General features: G+C 36.6%; 1 protein-coding gene and 1 non-coding gene across 2 annotated transcripts; one reads left to right on the top strand and one right to left on the bottom strand.

The window, feature by feature from the left end:
* Positions 1 to 247: 247 nt before the first annotated feature.
* On the top strand, positions 248 to 16,882 carry LOC146453565 (uncharacterized). The gene is made up of 7 exons (XM_085096480.1): positions 248 to 304; positions 4,834 to 4,952; positions 6,665 to 6,827; positions 9,219 to 9,391; positions 10,071 to 10,310; positions 14,876 to 14,996; positions 16,798 to 16,882. The coding sequence occupies exons 2-7, from the start codon at positions 4,847 to 4,849 to the stop codon at positions 16,871 to 16,873; spliced, it is 879 nt and encodes a 292-aa protein (XP_084952606.1). The 5' UTR covers positions 248 to 304; positions 4,834 to 4,846; the 3' UTR covers positions 16,874 to 16,882.
* Trnat-agu (transfer RNA threonine (anticodon AGU)) lies at positions 3,483 to 3,555 on the bottom strand. The gene has a single exon. It is a non-coding gene; the product is annotated as a tRNA-Thr (tRNA).
* Positions 16,883 to 19,334: the final 2,452 nt, after the last annotated feature.

Here is a 19,334-nt window from a genome sequence, read left to right as displayed (position 1 = left end):
AACAGCTGATTGTCTTGAGGAGACTAAAAAGGAAACGCGTCGGTTTTTTGGTCAGCTCTTTTTACAAGCAATATTATTACAAGTTTTCAAGTAAGCTTTCAGTTAAAAAATTAAACAAATTTACTACTAAATGGAGTACACATGTTTTATGATGAATTAATGAGTTTTTATGTTTCCCTTTTGGAAGTTATCACAAAAAACAGCTGGACAGGGCTTTACTTTTTGAGTGCCTTCCGTGCTCTCACGCTGCTCATCCTGACGAAAAGCTTCTTGCAAGGATAACTCATTGTCATCATTCATTCAGGTAAATAGAGTCCTTTTTGTTTCTCACATTAGCTATCTAATTGTTCTGCTCAATTTGACAAAGGCATCCTGCGAGTGACGCAATTAGAAGTGAAAAAGTGAGGCGGATAAATATGCACAACACTGAGCGCTTTCGAAATGTCATAATTAACACAAATAAAACGTCCTTTAGGCAGATAATTCAGTCTTAAACATCGTCTTGAAGAAATCTTTTATAGAAAAACTAAGTATTTTCTCTGATGGGCTATGGTGAACCGCATTTTCGTAATTTCTTTCGTGAAAACTCTGCCACAGAATGGTTATTACGCAGAGCATAATTATTACCAAATGCGACCAAACATTTATAAGTATTCACAAAGACGAAGAGCATATCAGAGATCCTGATAATAACGAATTCACTAAGGAAATAATTGCTATTTGCTCTTTTAAAACAAGTCTATAGAAATAAAAGTACCAGTATACAAGATATGAAAAGGCTAACCATAGTTGAGCAGTGTTTCCTTTGTTAAATTATTTTTAGTTTATTCCCTTTTGTTATGAAGTAGGATACCTCCAGTCAATGATAATGCTGCTTTTCTCCTTAAACATCTTAATATTACCACCGTTCTGTGTTTGAATTTGTATAAACTGACTCATTAATTTGTTTAAGGGTCCATAAGTGTTGTTATAGTGAAATTCAATGTCTGGTGTAAAAGCTGATAAAAGTAGTTACCAGATGCCGTTATCTTTATTTACGTGGGCAAAGACTTGACTGCGCTACTTTGAATAAATTATCATACTGTTGACAATTTCAAGTTTCCATTTTATCATTTTTTGGCAAAATTCTATCACAAATTTTTCACAAAATGTCGAACATGGTCAAAACCTTGTTCCTCTCTGTATTTTCGAACCATTACAAAGTCCCCTTTATACACAATCAAACTCTTACTTATTGTAATTGCCAGTATGTTGCCAAACCTACAGTGAACGCAAGTTCCTCTCTGTATTTTAAAATCATTACAAAAGTCCCCATTATACACAATCAAACTCTTACTTATTGTAATCGCCAGTATGATGCAAAACCTACAACGCCAGTTAAAAGATCACTTTATGTCTGGGTATCGCTTGAGGGAATGTTATTTTTCTGTGTTTACCTCAGTTTCATTTTATTCCTTTTTCGTTGCTATTATTTTACCATTAGTGTTTCACATACATTGTAAATTGCCAAAAATCGTTAACACCAAGTTTCGTGTCAATATTTACTCCAGCGCAAAGCATACATCTCACAACTCCTGATGTTTTCCTTAGTCAATGTATCGCCAAACCTATTTTAGTAAATGACTGTTCAAGAAACTCCTTAAGTATTGGATTCGGTAGCACGAATGCTTGTTCTCTGCCATTACATCAGTTAAGGTGACTTATACACTCTGATTGGCTGTAGGAGTCTTCCAGCTTTTAGTCATCTGGAAGACTCGCATGTCATATGAAATTCTCTACTAAGGCAAATAACTATCTCACGTCATACGAAAAAGCTCACCGATTTTTTAAAAAAAAAATGTTTCGTATAAAGAAAATAAAAACTAATAATAATAATAAAATATGGTAATTCTGGGATTCATGTCACACGATCGATCAATCATGACATCATTTGTTCAAGTAACACGTCAAGCGCTATAAAGAAAGCAAAATGCATATGTTCCTTAATTAAAACTCTGAACGTTTCCAAAGTACACATTAACAACAAAACTCTCCTCTCGCCGGCTCTTTAAAAATGTCTGGATAGGTACCTACCCATGAAAGTCTCATGAGAAAGCTTCACAATTGGGATGTGAACAAAGTGAAAATAGAAATTACCCTGAAATTCTACTGCAAGAAAATACGCAATTAATTAACAGAAGCAATTATAAATTTATTAAAACGTACAAGCGGGTCAAGCTTGCATCATCAAAGGTTTTCTTTTTCTCCGGTAACCTGTTGTTTATAGCAACACGCAGTACCTTTATGTCCTAACAGAAATTTGAGATTAGTGACTCTCCTCACTATATTTATATTACAAAATTTGTACGTAATCTTGAAGACTCGCCTGCAGTTCGTTGAGACGTAATAATTAGTGTATTACTTTTAGATTAATGTTTTTAACGTTGGAATAAGGTATCCAGCAGCTCTGGTGATAGTTATTATTATTATTATTATTATTATTATTATTATTATTATTATTATTATTATTATTATTATTATTATTATTATTATTAATATCATCACACTTTTGGTCTTCACTACAACCGGCGGAATGGGCAATGAATGCTTGAGATTTACTTAGTCAATTATCGGAGCTGATTGCTATCAAGAAAGGGGAGCAATATGCCAAAACCATGCCATGGATCAGAAGCCGATTTCATTCGCACTGTTGAGATCTGCACTCGCCTGTCTTAGAGGTTCTAGGACATTACGGAGAATTGAGAAGAATGCTTGAGATTTACTTAGTCGATTAGCGGAGCTGATTGCTATCAAGAAAGGGGAGCAATATGCCAAAACCATGCCATGGATCAGAAGCCGAATTTCATTCCCACTGTTAAGAAATGCACTCGCCTGTCTTAGAGGTTCTAGGACATTACGAAGAATTCAACGTGACATCAAGAACGCGGACATTGACATTGAAACTGCAGAAGGGGCCATTTGAGAGATGCGTATTTTGTTTATTTTTTTTTTCTTCTCTTTTTATCAAGTGGAACTGATTTTAAAATGCCGAATTTTATTTTTTTAAAACTGCATGACATTTGTTTTTTTTTTCTTTTTCTTTACAAAAACATTATTGCTTGAAAATATTAATCGAAATGAAATGTGAATAGGTTTTTTATAGCTCTTTTTATATACTTTTAACTTGTAAATAGCAATTTGTGTGGAATATTTTAATAAAGAATTATTATAATCAAATTATTATTATTGTTATTATTATTATTATTATTATTATTATTATTATTATTATTATTATTATTATTATTATTATTATTATTTTATTTTAATATGTGGCGGCGTAAGGAAAGGTTCCATTTTAGCAGTGATCTTTTGGTTTACTTCAGGAGGACGATTGTCTGTATTATAGAATTTTGACCAACACATCGAAAATAAAAGTGAGAAGTGATCATCGCAGTGAATTTTCCAATTTATGCAATTGGAAATTGGAAGCCTGAAAAAAATTCAGGCTTCAACGGGATTCGAACCCGTGACCTCCGCGTTACTGGTGCGATGCTCTACCAACTGAGCTATGAAGCCACACATTGGAAGCAAGGTCAATTGTAGGTTCCCATTTTCCCGTGAGAGGAGTGAAACGATGTAAAGTATATGAAATAATTCATATATGAACTGCGGATATAGATAAAAGTGACAAGTGATCATCGCAGTGAATTTTCCAATTTATGCAATCGGAAATTGGTAACGCGGAGGTCACGGGTTCAGGCTTCCAATTTCCGATTGCATAAATTGGAAAATTCACTGCGATGATCACTTCTCACTTTCATCTATATCCGCAGTTCATATATGAATTATTTCATATACTTTACAACATTGAAAATATTTAGCATTTTTATGTCAGTATATAGCTTTGCGTGCATAATGATTTCCTCATTAATTCTCATGTTAACCCGTACAGTGGTCTCTTTGTGTTTGGTAACCTATATAAGCTTACGAAAGGGTCCTTTCCCATCGATGGACTCAAGTTAACTGCTTTAAGTATTTTATGTAGGGGTTTCGTTTAGTTGCAGGTTCCAAGCTTTTACGTTGGTATAATTAAAAAAAATTTTATCCCTATCTAGACCTAGGGGTTCCTGATTCTGCCCGCGGAACTTTGAAGCTGAATAACGTTTTCAATATTTAAGCAAACAGCCTGGCATTTCAGGAAATTTATCTGAAAAGAATTTCATGCCATAGGCTACTGTTCATTGACTTTGATGTTGCCATTGCAACCAATTTTTGACAAGCGTATTTCAGAAATGTAAAATTGCTTTTCTTTCTACTTACAGTAACTTTTATATTTTTTAGCCCATATTAGTGTTCCTTTATTGGTTTTGATTACGTTTCGTTTTTTTCGGCGCTTTCCTGAAGTTTTGGGGAAATCCAGAAATCCAATATGGCGGATCCAAGATGGCCTCCATTTGACAATCATGATCTTATGACAACATCACATGACGTCATAACTTATCGTTGCAGACCTCAACGGAAAAATCTTTGGACGTATTATCTATCCTCCAAGGCTCGTCGTCGTAGCTTTAATACTTGTGAAATTGTGGAATCTGAAGCTGAGAAAAGGCAATGTTATTAACGCGTGCTATGATGGCAAGTCTAAACAAATCAAAATCGCTTATTTCGCCAACTCCAGGCATCTTGCAAAACAATGCAACTAAAGTTACTTAATATAACTTATTGGAAAATTACTCAGGTGAATTAAACACAAGAAAAGACTACTAATTTAAGACATTAGTTTTCCATGGTTTGCTAATTTGAACATTTACCTGAGCTACAATGACAGTTTTTTATTATCCTCTCTACCTGTAGGAAGTAAAGGCTGATGATTGGTGCAATGGTGACGGCAAAAAATCACCTTTCCAGCATGGAAATGTTTGTCTTACTTTTTGTGCTGTTTTGGAGTGAGAACGGCATCATCGCCTCCCAAGGTGAGTTCATATTGTTTCTCTTACTGGCGGCAATTCGTCTGTAGATGTAGACGTCGATAAGTTACAATCCATATCTTCAAAGCATAAAATATCTATTCCATGCTGTTCAGGGACTGGTACAACGAAAATCTACCAGCGATCTAGGAATTAGGAATTCTGCAACTGCCTAGACACGCTGATCAGAATCTTTTCCGTGATAACTATTCTAGGGAAGATGAGCAACACGTCCTTAACACCCGTCAATTCTGGCTTGCGAAGGTTGCCACATTTTACATTGCCTTCACTTCTCTCCCCTCCCTCCCCCTGTTTCAAAATTGGGTGTCTGCGGTGACGCTTTTTACATTTAATTGTCCACAAAGGATCCAACCTTGAACCGTAAGTGGGAAAAGCGGCAAGCAAGCACAAAGACGGAAATTAAGTAACTTGGACCATCAATAGAAACTTACTCCAAGGGGTTCCGTCAAATCATCCCAACAAAAAATGATAGCCATTTCAAGTAATATGTCAAAAACGAGGGCGAGTGCTTTATCACGGGTTCCAAATACCGAGAAACAGATGAAAGCACGAGGCCGCAGGCCGAGTGCTTTCATCTGTTTCGAGGTATTTGGAACCCGTGATAAAGCACGAAGCCCGAGTTTTTGACATGTCTTCTCAAATGAAACAATAAGAAATTAATCTCATTAAAATGCAAATGTTTGATCTCAGATGAAAAACATGTTTCATCTCAGATGAAAACCTGGTGGTGTTTCATCTGGTGTTTCATTGGGGTATCAAGATTCATCCACCTGACCGAAATGGAGGTCATTTATTGGCTTTTGACTGCATGAATTATTAATGAGTTTGAGAATTTAATTTCAAATATAACAATGCAAGTCACTTAATCTTTCATAAAACTGTAATTCCACTTAGGTGAGATATTAATCAGATATTTACAGAAGCCATGACTGGACTATTTGCTCCCGATTTCCTATGCGTGATCCCTTGTAAATATAGTTACGTGGTGTTCTCGACGATGTCGTAAGTGGAATGTTTTCAGCAAGTCAACTGCAATTAGTTAAGGACGGTGCCTAATAATACAGAGGTATTTTTGCGCGCAGTTTATGACTATGCGGAAAAATCAGATCTTAGCAAGGGCTATTGGAATCCAAAAAGAAAATTGGGGGTAACCACGCAACAATAATTCCAAAAAGCTGTAAAATACAAAGCACTATACGGCATTTTTTTTCCAAATTGAAGCTTTATTATCACTGAAAAATGCACGGTTGCCCCAAATTTTCTTTTTGGATACCAAGAGCACTTGCTAAGGTCTGTTTTCTCCGCACAGTTTTAAACCGCGCAAAAAAATATCCCTGTATTAGTAGGCATCATCCATAGGAAACTCGAGAAGCGCAGAACGTATGCGCAGTAACAAATGTAGGGACAACACATGATCATTACATGATCGTTACAGTCATATGCTCCACATATGTCATACGTCCTGCATAATTTGGGATCAGTGAAGTTGAAAGCGCCCAGTGGGCTTCTTGATGAGTAAAAAAAGGGTAAATTCTGAGCATCGTCCTGAAACGAGTAAAATTGATTTACTTATTGCTATGGCCGGTAGACCATCTTTCAATATCATAGAATTTTCTTTCACTGGTTGTCTTACTATTTGTTTCATCATGTCCACCTCATAAGTAAGGTGTTGATTGAACTACTTTTGCTTTGAATAGAATGTGGTTCAGTGGTAAACAACTCGCTTTCAAGTCCTGGATATCCAAACAACTACCCGAAAAATATGCACTGCAGTTATAGTTATTCGGTTCCAATTCCAGACGGCATGGTGCTGGTAATCCACTTTGACGAGTTTGACCTGGAGTATAACGGGATATGTAGGTAAGTAAATGCACACCTGTTACCATGATATTAGCTATATTATATAGTTTATTTACCTCTGCATGATGCCTTATTCATCTTTCACTTATTTTTTGACCAATAGTGGTAAGTGCACTCAAATGCCATAGATCGTAGTTTTCATAACCTGGAATTAAGCGTTAATCTTTTATCAGGGACTGAAACTATAAAGACACAAACTTTATATTTACGGGAATCGTAGTTTGTTACACATTTACTTGCAGGAAACAGTTACTGAAATCATCATGCAATCTTTGAGATAAGATGTTTTCCAAAAACTATTCAAAAACCTGTTTATACGGGCGGTTTAGTTCTGCACAAATTGTGACGTACTTTTTTAATGATTGATTGATTGATTGATTGATTGATTGATTGATTGATTGATTGATTGCGTGATTGCGTGATTGATTAATCGGAACATTATATCGTTAGTTTTTACTTGCCTGTGTATTTCTAAAGCATTATTGATTGATTAATTGTCGCAATAATGGAGGGGTTTCGAATACAGCTGAAACTTGTAAACTTGTATGGATTTGCAAATTTACAGGATTTATGACATAATTTAAGACGATGTCGCGCTCAAATCGCACTTAAACCACAGCTTGTTTACATCTGCGATTTGTAGACGCAAACTTTCATTACATACATACATACATACTTTATTGAATAGTTTCCTTCGGGGGCTCTTCCGCCATACATGAAAAAACTCCAATGCTTTCCGTCTAACTTATATTCGAACTAAAAGTAAGAACTTTTCTGTCTGTTTCCAAGGACCCAAATTTTCTAATTCGCTTCACAATGATATCGTCAAATCAGGTTCCAGCTGTCTTTAATTGGTTTAGTTAGTTCTTTAAAGAACTGATTAATCATTAATTACCATAAATAACAGGAAATCTCTTAGCGTATGATTTAATTTATTGTTTTGCTGTCGACTTTACGCCATGTCATTATCTCGTGGCCAGCTAAATAATATATTTCAAACTTCATTTGAGGAGGCGTCTTCACATAATATAAACATTCTAGTTTCTTTTAAGTCATCTCGGCACTTTTTCTTCACATTTTATGTCCCATGTTCTAACTTCTTTGTTTGGTGGCAAAAAAAAAAAAAAAAAAATAAGAACTACGTAGTGCCGTAAAATCTCCCTCTCATATGCAATTGTCCATGCAACTTTTGTCGCGAGTGTCTAGAACTTCAAATTGGACGTGTGAACTGTCTACTATTTTCACTGATATATTATGATTGCGTTGAAATGGCTTCGCGCGCTCCATAAATTAGCACACTTTTCCTCTTGAGACCTTTGTAATACCCATGGGTACTGAGAATAGTATTTATACGCCCTGTACACTTATAATAGCTCCAATAAGCGTTCATGCTCAGAGAGGTCTGTTCAGAGTTTCCCTTTTGCCCCACCCACTTCCCGTCAGCGACGGAAACCTCCATCGTGCTGCACTTCTTCGCATGCGCGGAAATTATTTTCGCCCATATGTTAGTATCTCCGCGCGTGCCATAGAGACGCAGCATAACAATGAAAATTCTTATACTATTTCAGTTCGACTTAAGTGGGATATCTTTGTACGTTTTCTGAAAAAATGCGGCAAATTGACATCAAATTTCAAACAAGTTCGAAACTCCTGCGACATTGCAGCTATAAGTCACGCTGAATTATCCTTTAGTTAACACGCGATTTAAAATTGAAGGTTGGAGCTGGACACTGAGTAAGCATAAAAAAGTGCGACATAAGTTGAAAAAAAATTATCGTATTAAAATGTAAACAGGCCATGAGACAACTTCATGACATAAATTTGATTTATTTATTTTAAGTTAGTCTATAAGATATTAGTCGTATTTTAAATGATAACAAACTTTACTATATCAACGTATTTTACCTTGTCATTCCAGTAAATCCGCAACATGCTTTTACTTTTACAATCGTGTTTGTTCTTTCTTTGTCGAGTCCCACGTCGTTTTTAAAGGATACCTTATTGAATGGAATTGTGCAACACTTTTATTTCGCATATTTCCCAAAATTAAGAATAGGAAGAATTAAGGTGTGGCGAAAAGGTGATTGACGTGAAAGTCCCTCCTTTTCTATTATTATACTATTATCTTCAGAAAAAAAGCCGCCTGCAAGCACTCTGAAACAAACAAATATGTATTATTGAAAAAAAAGGGGAAACTATCTTCTATATTCAAAACTATCTTCTTTTTTACTGGTTTCTATCCATCCCTCACTGCAATACTTCCTTTGGACTATAGACGAAGCTGTCTATGGGGTGCAACAATCATCTCTGTGACACCATTTTACTATTTCTACATCTTTATACAACAATCCGGTTTGCATATCCTCTAAGGCTGATTATTTTACTTTGCAGATATGACTATTTGAAGATCACTAATGAGAAGAAACAATCACTTGGTGCGTATTGTGGTGAGAGGACTGGGGAGAAGATTTCTGTGGCAGGGGGCAAGGTAGTGTTAACATTCCACTCAGACGTTGGTCTTCAAAAGAAAGGATTTCGATTGTCTTTCACCAATGGTCCATCAGGTAAGAACGGATAACTGAAAATATCATCAAGATCATTACTCACCCGACTTTATGTGTTTCGAGGAGAATTTTAATATTTGTTAGTTTACAACAAAGCAATAATTGCGCAGATGAATGCGTATATTATAGTCCTGTAACACTCGCCTACGGAGTTGTTGTTGTTGTGGTCGTTTTCGTTCAGTCTTACAGTAGTGTAACAAATACAATAGATACCACCTGCAGATGGCACAAGCTAATCAACGAGATAAGCGAAGTTGAAACGATTAAAAGCTTGTCTTAATTAATTATAGAAATCAATTAAAGAAAACAGTAGAATTTATTTTAGAGTCACCCTGCGAGCAGAGACTCCCTTAATTCCCGAAAGGAAGAGAAAGAGAGGTTTTGTAGAAATCGTGTCAAGTCCTAAAATCGCGTAGTGTAGACATGTTGGCCAAGTCACTCTGGTTTTCTTTCAGTAAACCGGTTTCGAAGTGCACGCTTTATTCTAATTCATTAACCGAATTTCAAAATGTGAACCAACTTTACTAAGCAAAACAAGGTTATGTAATCGTGAGAACCTCTTAGAAGTGATGTGGCTGAGTCCGTGCTTTACGCAACTCCGCTTCCGCGTCCCTCTCCCCCTTTGTTTTGCTCTAATGGAGTGTCGCTAAGCTATTGAATCGTTTTATTTTTATTTTAGTCTCACCAAAGGTATTGTCCCCAGCTGCTGTTGTACGAGCGGTACTAGGCCTGACAGTTTCCGTGTGCTCAGCCGCGGGAACTCTTCCCATACACATAGCGGTGATAAAGAACTCAACAACTCTGGTAAATGCAACTTCAAACATTGCAAGCATACAAGTAAACGAAGAAGGAAACTTTACATGCCGAGCCACTAGCAAGTATGGAAATGATGAGAAAAAGGTCGATGTTATCTTCATCGGTGAGTCACCCATAATGTTTCATGTTGAATGATTCTGAGCATCTCCTCATCGTTATTAACAAAAGTACATTTAATAAAAAAATTTATATCGCTTAGTCTCTATAAAATATCCAACTGCGCCTTACAATAAGGTATTAAGTCAATAGTTAAAATAGAACTTGCAGTTAAGTGAGTGGGTGTTACCGGCAATTATTTCTTCTTGCCTTTTTTAAAATTATTTCAGAATTATTTCGGTTGTTTTTTTATCCTTTTCACTCCAAAGGTTGAAATTAATTGTGACCATTTTTTTTTTTTTGGTGCATCTGCTAAGTGTCTGAAGGAGATTGTCAGGTAATTTTCCTTTTCGTATTATAAATTTAAAACAAATGGAAACGACTTTTCGAAATTTTTTTTTTTTTTTTTTAGCCAGAGATATTCAGCGGTTTGGCTTTTATTATTTTTACTTTTTTTTAAGTATCTGATTGAAACTATTTTTTTAATTGAAATATGAAAGTGCAATATAGAGTTAAGTTAGTTACCCATAATAGATTTTTTTTGGTGTCTAAAATGAACTTGTGATACGCATGAGGTGGAATCTCGTCGTGAGCCTTTCCAATTGGAAGCTGTCAAACCCGTTTTCGCGCTTTCTAGAAAAAAAATATATTTTGGTGAAATGGGGGTCTGATTGGTTAACGTTTTCATCTCAGATAAACTAAAAAAAATCACCATTTTTCATAGCTTTTTCTTGAATAAGTAAAACAAGTTATAAAAGTCGCAATGCAGTGCGTGCATGTCATTCGCCTCCCTCGCGGGTCTAAATCTACCCAAAAAGACAAAAACAACTCAATATGAGAATTCAAAGCTACAGAAGCTCGCTGCATTAACAACTATCTTACTTAAGCCTTTTAAGCCTTTTCTCGTATTTTTTGCTGTCTTTTGCTTGCTTGTTTGCGTCCGATATTGCACCTTCCTTTTTTTGTTTAGTACCCAGTTCCCTCTCTTTCCTAATGAAGTTAAATTTGTAGTTTCTTTTCCTGATGCCGTACTTTGTTTACAATTTTGACGGTGAAAAGTACCAAAGACTAGTTTCCTTTCAAGGTGATAGAGTTTCTTTAAGCTGTCAGCGATTCGCATCCACCTGAGCTTTCGTCTTGGGGAAATCTCGCGCGACAAAGAAATGTTGGACGTATATAAGTAGTTTAAATTGTGGTTATAAACTGGTTATGACTACATTCAAAAAGGCACCCATTCGAGGTGTACGTGTTTGCTGCAAAAGGTAGAAGTGCATTAAGCGGAATATATTAGTTGAGGGAACCGCTCTTTGGCCATGGAGCACCAGAATCTCTGTCGATTTGCAGAGCCCATGCGTCCTCCTATTTTCTTTTTAAGTTTTGTCTCTGCCTGAGGGCTTTGAAAAAAATTTTTTTTCTTAGTATCAAAGAACTACAGACATTAGTTTTTCCGTATGTGGGTTCAATCAACCCTTTTGAGAGGTAGTGTTGTCACTACAGATAGACGTAATGATTGTCAGTTGATTGTTTCCATGGAAATGTTTTCTTCAACTTCGTTCCCAGGGATGGGGGGGGGGGGGGGGTGGTGGGGCGCAAACTTTCTGAACAATGCTTGTCAAATCATTTTGAAAGTATATCTATGTGAAAATTCCTTTTCAAAAGTATAGTCAAATTTATAACGCTAATTAAATTTAAGCTTTAATTCTAGTCGAATTCGAACAGAGTAGGCCAATTTCAAGTAACGTTTAAGCAAAAAAAAATTGGGCAAAGTAAAGGCTAATTTTCACTAAGACAAAGGCACAAGCATAAACAAAAGCAAATGGAAACGCTTCCTACATAAGCATAATGACAGACGCAGGCGCTGAAAACCATTTCTTGACAGAATTCTCGACACCAGCTCCCCCCAATGTTTAGCAAGATGCTTAAGTTGCAAGTGTTCTTATGTCCAAGTGAAAACCAGGCTTAATCCTCGAGATTTGAGAATGAGCAAAAGTAGGAAAGAGAGGGAACTGGGTACCAGCAAAAATGATAACGGAGACAACCGAAACATGCTGATAGTCCCGGTTGTCAAGTTCCAGAAATTAGTGGATTATTTTATTTATTTATTTTATTTTTATTTATAAACTTCGCCAGAGGAGAACCTCTGACAGGAGAGAACTCACAGAACGATAAGGTCCAATTAAATACATATTACATAAATTCTCCGATTTTCTCAGAAGGAAGCGTTGCGAGTCCATGCTCGACACTTGGCATTGTAAATGTTTTTAAAATAACTATATATTTTTTTGCCATTAAAGAGCCACTGTCATGGCGACTTTACTGTGTTATGGACAAAACTGCTCAAATATTTGAACCTGGTTTGTAACATGAAATTGCTGTTACAACACCGGAAAGAAAATATTGAGGTTTTTCTCGTAGGAAGAACAGCGTATAATTTGTTTTTAGTGCCTTGTCTAAAATACACAGGAAGAACTTGAGAAAGTTGGCCAACTTTTTCAACTTGCAACCCTAGCTTTCCGCAGCTAAGTATAATTAATAGTAGTTTCTGAACACTTGTAGGGTAATTGTTAACAAGACTCAACCATTATTTTAACGATTCCATTAAAACACATATGTTTTTGGCTATTCGTAGTGACACTAACTTAGGTGTCAGTGCCCCTTTAAATATTACCTGTATCTCGCCGCTAATTTTAGCGCTCTTCAAAGGTGGTTTTAACAGGATACCTGCCAGAATCACAAAATTAATGTATTTGAAAATGTTTAGAAGTGGACAATAAACAAGAATAGTTGTTCGGAGTGTTCCTAAAGTTTGACTTCAAATGACGTTTGTCGGTGCTTCGTTCCCTCACCTTATTTTGAACTCTTTTAGTTGGCCAGAAAACAGCACTTTCACCGCATTTTGAAATTTTTACGAATCTCTCAACATGAAAAAGTCGCTGGAGCTTAAAAGTACGATTTTTGAGAAGGGTTCACCAAAATATTTGTCTACCAATATCTACCTCGTTCCCAGGGACCTCTCTCTTACCCCTTTGAGAAAGGGCCCTGATTTGGACTGGTCACGTGACTGCAGACGACAAATCTCTTACCAGGAGGGGTGCCCTCGATATACTGTCTTCTTCGCAAGAGCCTAGCAGAGATTTTCAAGCGGATGCGAAAGCACTGAAGAGAAAGGCGAGAGATTTGGCGCAGTTTCATGCGGTCTACAAAATATCGTATATTTAGAACTCAAGAATCTGTTGACTTTCAAATTGTCAAAGAATCAGAGGTTGGCAATTATTTTCACATCATGATTTGGAGTATTTATCCACAGTAGAACTGTTTCCAGGAAGTCCAGCAGAAATACCACTTATTCAAACTAAATAGCGGTAATAGGTACGTCTTTTGCTCTGTAAAATGAAATTTAGTTCACACATAATGCTTTTGGCAACAGCATTACAATTCATCACTCAAATACATTGTTTTGGTTTATTTTATTCGCTATCATGAATACATATTTGGTTACCGATTTCTTATGACAAAGGACGTTGTTTTTTGATCACAATCGAAAAATTCGGCTCAGCGCAATGTTTTTCATTTAACTACTACTTAAAGTTAGGTACATTGGCAATAAAATAACATAAGTATTAGCTTTCAATTATATTCGCGTGTGGTTTACTTCAATTCAGTGTGTCGGTATTCTTGAACACTCATAATTTAATAAAATACCTCACCTGCCTACATTCTCTTGCCAAAATATTAATGGTGCTTCATTCAGGAATACTAAAATGATCTTCTTTCCCACTTCACTACATTTCTAGCTAGCTAGCGATACTTCTTTTCTAATCGCCTTGCATGTTTGGGTTTTGATTCAAGCGTCTGCCATCGTCTGTCGACTTCGCTCTGCAGTGCCCAAAATGACAGTTTTGAAGAAAATTTTTACCGATTAAAAACACTCTACCTGGAACATCTTCCAGGTCTCAAGTGCGTGATGGGTGTGAAAATGCTTGGTTTTAAATCCGCTTGTTGTTACAAACTTCGCAGCTGGCTTCTCGGGCCCTTATGAGAAAGTGAGAACTGTATACTTTACTACATCTCTCTAAGTTAACTAACGACAAATTAATTTGCCAAGTGCACGTGACCAGCCGCAGCCAGGGTCCTTTCTCGGGGGAGGAAGAGAGAGAACCCTGGGAAGGAGGTCGTACCAATATCACCATGTACATTAGGTTTTCCTTTATCAACTAAGTATTTTGTAGGGGAAATAATAAACTCGTTCCTTTTATGACTTATCTCCACCATTAAACCAGTGGATTAAAATAAATAATTCAAGGTTCATAAAACGTTGACAAACCCGCTTATAGAAAAATTAAAAATATATATAATTTTCCTACACCTTTTAAGGGCCTTTCAAATGTATTTCTTTCCGTTGGAAAATTTATTGTTTGTCAAATATCGTCAACTATCAGAATTTTTAATGATACTAACAACAAAACAAATACCTTGTGTGTGTGTTTACTTGTTAGCCAGATGAAAGAACAAATAAGAATATTTGTGGAATACTCTTCACTTAGTTTTTATGACATTTCTCTCTTTTATCAGCATGCCCCAAGCCTTGCGTTTGTTCTCCATGGCAGCGCGATCGTACCTTCATTGAGGTCTCGTGTGCAGAGAAGCAACTAACGTCAGTCCCAGGATCATTGCCGGCCGATGCTAACGTGCTGTAAGCGCCATCTTTCTAGTAATAAAACAAAGAGCACACAATCATGGTAAAAAGCAAACACGAATAAAGGATATGTTCAAACCGTATACGTTTCTATTTCTGCGCTCATTGGCTTAGAATGATATTCTATAAAACTGTTTCAAAAAAGTCCACTTTTTCACGGATGAGTAGTTAAGCCGGTAATTACGGAGTTTATGATTACAGAGTGCAGACCACATTATTTTTTTTTCAGCGACGTCCGTTTCATGACTATTACTACATATAACATTCCCACCAATTAAAAATTAATATGTACATGAGCAGCCATTTGAGCCGATTACATTTACCGTTCACCTCACGAACAAAAAAAGTTTGTATTTTGTTAAGAATATCTAACTTTGGCACCCTACTTCATGTCTATATCGTAATGGATATCAGTGGTCCGTACCGCGATGGCCCCTGGGCCTTACCCATAACGTTAAATATTTTTAATGTTTTTAAATCTTATTCTTATTCTTATGTTATTCAAATCTTCTTTGTTATTTTTTTTATCCCTTCCTTTTTTTAATAGTTATGTGTCTCTACTTTTTCGCACTAAATCAAAAGACATGCATAATTGAGCGAGCTCGTCTTGAGCTGTCGTCCCCTTAGGTTGTCAGTTTACTAGGGGTATGCTTTAAAACGACAAAAAAATGGGATTTTCCTTTTTTTTTTCACTTACAGAAGCAATTGAAAGATTTTCGGTTAGATCAGATGCAGAATAGCCACGTTACCAAACTTACACAGGAATTACGATCAAAAGAAAATAATTCCCTAATCGCCAGGATATTCCTTAGAAATATTTTTGGCAACCTTTTATTTTTTACGAAAAGGACTGAACATATCCTTTTAACCTGTTTAAATACAAGGTATGTGCTATTTTTTTCAATGACTTTTTGGCGATAAATAGTCTGAACCACTTAATTTCTCCATTAATGGAGATGAAGTAAAAATATCTGCGATCTTAAGAAACTGTGAGCTCAGGCTAAATTGTCACGTGATGCAAGTGACAGTCGGCTGGCTGGGTGTGATGATGGCGATATACATCAGCTGGTGCCATTCACGCATTATCATGACGTTGTAGCTTAAGTTAAACAAGAAGGAATTCATAGAAGCAAGAACGATGTTTTCTACGCATACTTGCGTTGTTGGTATGCAAAGCGTTAATTTTATTTTTTTTCCATTGTTGTTCACATTGCGATATTGTAGACTCCGAAAACTGGGGATAGCTTTTAGCAAAGTAACACTAGAAAGTTTTGTGTTAGTCTAAGCAAAGAATAAGGACTTAGTTTGAGAAAGTTTTGGTACAAGCCTTCAAGAGCTCCATTTCAAAACAAAGTCCACAGTGCAAGTCAGGGGGGGGGAGTGGTCAGTTTTGAAATTAACCTTTCAGGGCAAACTCTTTTTTGTCAGTAACAAACACACCACCATATGCCTAGTTACTCTAGGGTGTTGCACAGTGCGATGAGAACGTTTGTCACGTGACTAGTCGACGCCCAAACCCCGACTCCAACCCACTGAACTAACGCTAACTCAAAGAACTGACGCAAAGGCCAAAGCAATGACACTAATTCTGCAATCCCAAAAATAACCCTTGGTTGGCGTGAAGGTTAGCAATTGTTGTTTCTTGAAGGTGCCAAATGTCCAGGTCACGTGATTTGAATAGTTCCCTAAAAAAGATTTTTTTTCTGATTACCCTCGATAACTTATATTATCCACTACACAAAATATTAGTTATATCTCACATGATAGTTACCGTCAGGGTATGATTATCTGTTGGTAGGAACTTCACTAACAACCAGCTGAAGGAACTTCCCAAAGGAGTTTTTGATAGTAATACCCAGCTGCTGGGACTGTAAGTATTACTTTTCTTCTTGGTCTCTAAAACAAACCTCGAGACGTCAGAGATACTCCAGGAAAACCCTTAATTTTCATTTACTCTCAAAAAAACTTCCCATATGCATCCATGAAATCGATGAAATAATGCTTAACTGTAAACTGGAAAGAAGCCTTCAATTTTACTGTCAACTGGCAGTATAAAACACTATAACTCACAACTGACAACTACAGAAAAATTCTTCGTATTGAAATACTCCTTCACCTCTTTACCTTTTTTCGCTGAATCAAATGACACATATTATTTTGTGTGGTTTGTTAAATACCGGCTTAATCCAACATTTTGCTTCTCAAACACATGTTTCCTGGTTTAGCCACCTCTGACAGACAAAGCTTGTCTGAGTGGGAAGAGGTAATCAATCAGAAACGGAATTTGTGTCCAACTAGTCACGTCACAGTATCAGCGGTGAAGCGTTCTTTGGGCAACAGATGTCAGTATGCGGCATCAATTATACTAAGAGACCTTGACCTTTTTTTTTAAATGTGGTCTAAAAGCATCCGTACGAAGTTTGGCAATTATCTGAGATCGGCCGACCTTTATTAAAAAGGGTCTGTTATAGTATTCTGTAGGACAACTAAACTTGTCTATGCCAAAGTTTGAATTGGAATTTAACAGGTCGGTTCGTTTCCTTTTTGAGCGTGCTGAGTAATTTACTTAAATACGGAAGTGAGTGCGAGATATAACAACAAAGTATGATAGTCAGGTAGGATAACAGCAAAAAGACTCATCGGTGGTTTGAAACGTGTAACTCGCCGTAATGCATACAAAGATTCATTGCGAAGATTCGTTTTGCTACCTATCATGTTAGGAAACGGCGTTCTGAAGCATGCAGTGTTTTAATTTAGCTTTCACCGAAGCGCAAAACCGGCAAATAAGAAATAGCAGGTCAACAGTTTATACAGATCATTGGTCGCGGGTCGCAGGTCACGGGTGACAGGTCATAGGTTACCGGTACGAGGAAGACACAAACATATAGAGTGACAAAGACGAACAGCCTGACTATTGTGGCGTTACGCAAAATCAATACAATCCGTAGGCGCTGATTTCCTGGCGTTTTAAGCACTTGTAAACACTAGTGACTTGGGTGGAATTAAACTAAATATGAAATATATATGTCACGTAATAGTCGCCATCCGGGTATGATTATTTGTTGGTAGGTGGCTGAATAATAACCAGCTGAAGAAACTGCCCAAAGGAGTTTTTGATAACAATACCCAGCTGCTCTCGCTGTAAGTAAAACTCTTGTTCTTGGTCTCTAAAACAAACCTCAAGACGCTAGAGATGCTCCAAGACAACTCTTACATTTCGCTTGCTCTCTAAAAACTTTCCATGTGCATCCATAATTTGATAAAACGATGTTTAACTGAAAAGTATTAACTGGAAAATAGCCTTCAATTTTACTAACAACTGGCATTCGAAGCAACTTTAACTCCCAACTGACAGATACAGAAAAACCTTTTAAATGTTTTACCATGTTTGATCTAGGTGAGACATTTTGATCCATTATTTTGCGTCAGAAACAAATGTTCGCTCTATTAGCCACCACATTGCTTTTCTGGGCTAGACAGGCAACCAATCAAAAATGGAATTTGCGTTTAACTAGTCGCATCACATTTTCAGTGGTAATGCTTTGTTTGGAAAAAAATTTTTTAACCCCGTTTAGCCACCGAATGTTTAATGTGACAAACACGATGTTGAACAAAAATGTGTGATCGTTTAGGCCTAGGTCAAACGCCGTACTTCGCATGAGTCGAACCTAATAACAGTGTTTAGGTCGACCGAAATTAATTAAGCTCCCCCGGCCGAGTAAAACTTCGAATTTAATTCAGCCGAACTTCGCCGCAAAATCAAACACAAAGCAAAGCGGCCAAGAAATAAATGTGAAGGATATAGGAAAATTACCAAAAGAAAAAACATAAAAATATGTGTTTACTAGCAAACAAAAGAAGATAATACTAATAAAGGGGTTTCTTCAATAAATTTTGCATGTTAAATATTAATTTTTCTGTTAAGATTAGTAATCTATTTCATAACACTCTATTCATGCTCAGTTGAAATAAGATATGGGAAATAATATTGCTCAGCGGTCTAAGCCAAGCTGGAAGGGTAACAGTGTTTTTGACACACGCGAATTTGGTCAGGGTGGGTGGGTGGGCCGTTCCTTCCTTCACTGCTCCGCTGGCTGAGACTAAGCACGAAAGGAGTGTTATTCTGCTTCGACTCAGTATTTATACCCTTAGAACACCCTCATGCACATGCCTGCGTGCATTGAATCGCAAGGGATGTGTTAATTTAATGTATTTCAGTTTCGCATATCATTAGGAGTGTTATGAATAGTAATCTATTTCATAACACTCTATTCATGCTCAGTTGAAATAAGATATGGGAAATAATATTGCTCAGGGCCACTCACGCCATACTGT

Source organism: Pavona decussata, unplaced genomic scaffold, assembly GCF_977016875.1.
Source record: "Pavona decussata unplaced genomic scaffold, jaPavDecu1.1 SCAFFOLD_329, whole genome shotgun sequence".
NCBI classification, from domain to species: domain Eukaryota; kingdom Metazoa; phylum Cnidaria; class Anthozoa; order Scleractinia; family Agariciidae; genus Pavona; species Pavona decussata.
This window is presented reverse-complemented; position numbering and strand designations above follow the sequence as displayed.